This window comes from Pundamilia nyererei, unplaced genomic scaffold (assembly GCF_000239375.1).
Source record: "Pundamilia nyererei isolate P.nyererei 1_Seehausen unplaced genomic scaffold, PunNye1.0 scaffold00032, whole genome shotgun sequence".
Lineage (NCBI taxonomy): Eukaryota > Metazoa > Chordata > Actinopteri > Cichliformes > Cichlidae > Pundamilia > Pundamilia nyererei.
Window position 1 is genome coordinate 996,197 of NW_005187433.1, and position 3,006 is coordinate 999,202.

General features: G+C 41.9%; 1 protein-coding gene across 4 annotated transcripts in view; it reads right to left on the reverse strand.

The window, feature by feature from the left end:
* cntfr (ciliary neurotrophic factor receptor) overlaps positions 1-2,002 on the reverse strand; it is a 130,575-nt gene extending 128,573 nt beyond the window's left edge. For 2 of the 4 annotated variants that reach the window (XM_005729210.1, XM_013909837.1), the window contains exon 1: positions 1,605-2,002. In XM_005729210.1, the coding sequence (XP_005729267.1) occupies positions 1,605-1,686 (82 nt within the window). In that variant the 5' untranslated portion in view covers positions 1,687-2,002. The remainder of the gene's footprint in view (positions 1-1,604) is intronic. The other 2 variants (XM_013909839.1, XM_013909838.1) reach the window with 2 other exon arrangements.
* Between the last annotated feature and the right edge of the window lie 1,004 nt (positions 2,003-3,006).

The following is a 3,006-nucleotide window of genomic DNA, read 5'->3' on the forward strand; positions in this document are numbered from 1 at the left end:
GTGTGTGTGTGTGTGTGTGTGTGTGTGTGTGTGTGTGTGTGTGTGTGTGTCACAGTGCACGTATGTGCTTCACTCTCACTGCCAAGAAAGGCATACCCCAGGGAATCCCGTCAGTCAAACTTTCTGGCAATTTGTCAGAGCAACAAGGCACTTTGCAATACAACCAGATGTGTTTCTGTGTGTGTGTGTGTGTGTGTGTGTGTGTGTGTGTGTGTGTGTGTGTGTGTGTATGACATGTATTGAGATAGAATGTGGAGTGCAAATTTTGATATTACTCATCATCCTACCGCTTTTGTTACTTGGTTACGGATATGTGTTGTGATTCGTTTACACAGACCATATAGGCATTTGTGTGTTACACAGTATAAGATTGTCGAGCTATGGAGCACAAAAAACAGACAATCCACAAGCACTAGAGTGCTAACATACACCCACAAATGGACAGAAGTTTTTTTCTCCCCTAGGCAGAACTATTTGTTACTAATTTCTTCCTCTTTTCATGTGTGCTATTCCTGTATGCCGTTTGTTTTCACATATTCTGTAATTACTTTTCTTGCTGCCTTTGTCTTACTTTTGTTCAACTTTTTAGAACAACGCAAGAAATTTAAGTGGAAAAGCATGATTTCTAAAATACAGCCACATTTTCCACTGAAAAACATCCTTAAAACATATTAAGTGAAGAAGATAAGCAAGAAAACAAGCATTCACTGTTATTTTTCTCCATAGATCTCCTTGTGTTTGCTTTCTGTAGTTTTGATGTCTTCCTCTTACTTTTTTCTTCCTTCATTTTACCCTGAGAAGCTTCCATTTTTCTACTTCGCAGATTTATATATAAATCTGCCATGTCTGCTCTGCTTGTGTGTGTGTGTGTGTGTGTGTGTATGTGTATGTGTGTGTATAAGAGACCCTCGTGACAGAGTGATGTGCGTCATTGACTTCCTTAGACTCTTCCTCTGGGTCATCTGAGTTAAACAGTCCAATCTCATTGGCTAATAAGGCAATGCCACTCTTCTCTAGAATTGAAGTGACTCGTTTACTTCCTTTAAACACACACACACACAAACATGCACATGCACACACCCACCCACCCATTTAAACACATGGTCTAATTTACAGTCCTGAATCTTGGGTGAAGTCTCAAAAGAGCAGTCACTGCATTATCTACTTTCCAATTTCCCTTTCTCCCTCACAACTTCAGTGCACGAGTGCTCATGATCATCAGTTGAGCTGGCTACCTACTTTGTTGAACCAACATTTGTTTCTGAGTAAGCCTTAGCACCACATAGCACCACATAACATGGGGTAACAAGATGATTTGATAAGCTTTCTCTCAAAGGTTCATTTGTCTTAGACTGTTGCACCTTTGACCTCAGACCGAGTGGCCAAATGACACACAGCTCAAATCCATAAACATACTGCAATCTTTAAAACGACTTCATGAGCAGAGAAATAGAAACAATGCAGGGAGCCGAGGGTGTAGAAGACAGTAAAGTTAACAGGGAGAAGAAGAAAAACTGTCAAACTTTCTGAGCATAAAGGAGAGGCAGAGCAGGCCTTAGAACAGAAATGGAGGAGCAAATCAAGAAAAGGAAATGCATACTCACCATTGCGAGGATAGGCTACCACCACTGCAGCCAGAACTACACAGCACAACGATGTCACAAGGTTTGCCATCTGTAGACACATACACAGCAAAGTTATCAGTGCGTGCAAGAGCCAAAGAGCCGGCTAGTGAGTGTGTCCGCCTGTCGTCCTGATTGACTGACAGACCCATAGACGCCTACAATGTAAGAGATGTAAGAGATGGAGAGATAGCTGCTTCCTCTCTTCTCTCTGTCTCTCTCAGTGTCTATCTCCCTTCAGTATTGCTGTTGCTGAAGTGGTTTTGGGGTTTTTTTTTTTCGTGTCCTCCTGTTTCTTTCCCACTCCTTTATTTCCTTTCTTTACTCCTCTCATCTGCTGATATCATTTTCACTGTGTAACCTTACTCTCTTTTTCTTCATGTGCATCTCTCTCCTTCTGTCTCTCGTTGTGTTCATCAGTCTAATGGGTCCATCCTCTCTGGGATGGGCTATGGCCAGCAGCTCTTAAAGGTATAGCACACCATAAACAAACGCACAGCTCTCGTCTAAAACAACAATAATTCACGAGCACCCCTTCGTCTTAAGTACTTTAGTTTTACCAGTTGAAAGTGAGGTGAGATGAAAGAGGTTTTAAGTTGCACACATCTTTTGCTTTCTAATACTTTCAATGCTTTGGTCTTTAAGTTTCATGCATTTTCTGTTCCCAAAATAACAGTCTCAGTGCTCTCTTAAAATAAATAGGTTTTGTTCATTCTTGCAAAAACATTGTAAAAATGACAAATTGTGGTTATAAAAGGGGAGTTATGGTTATTTTACAGCAGCTGGCTAAGGTAGCGAGCTCCTCTAAAAAGAACAATGTAGGATTTTAGGGGTAGTTGTGCAAGGTCTTTTTTGCAAACCACAGTGGTTTGATCAATCGAGTAGATCTCAGGCAATAAGTCATGTTGCCAGATTCAAGTATGGTTTTTCTTTCTGCTAGGTCAACTCAGGGGTTACGGTATGCATGGTGCCATTCTACAAGTACTATGAGTGACTCCCCTTTATAATGTCTACATTTGTTTTTACCAACTTATTTGCGAAGGTTCCATTATATGATCATTTGTCCGCTGATGAGATGCTAGTGCCCCCTCATCTGCAGAAAGTTGCAAGGTCAGAGGCCAGGGTCAGCTACAACAGAGCTACCCCGCAGCAGCTTCTACGAATGCACAATCTTGTACAAGAAAAGTTGAGCTTGGTGGAGCCTTGCCAACAATGGGGCTTGAACCTAGATCCTCCCATTAAAAAGTGGCCTCTCTCTTCACTCTCCATCTACTCTCCGGTGCCTGGGCTGTTTCTCTGTCTCCTTTCCTCTGTTATGTGAGGAGAAATACTTGGCTCTCATACAGACAGGGTTTGTCTAAGGGTCCGCTTGCTGCTGAGACCT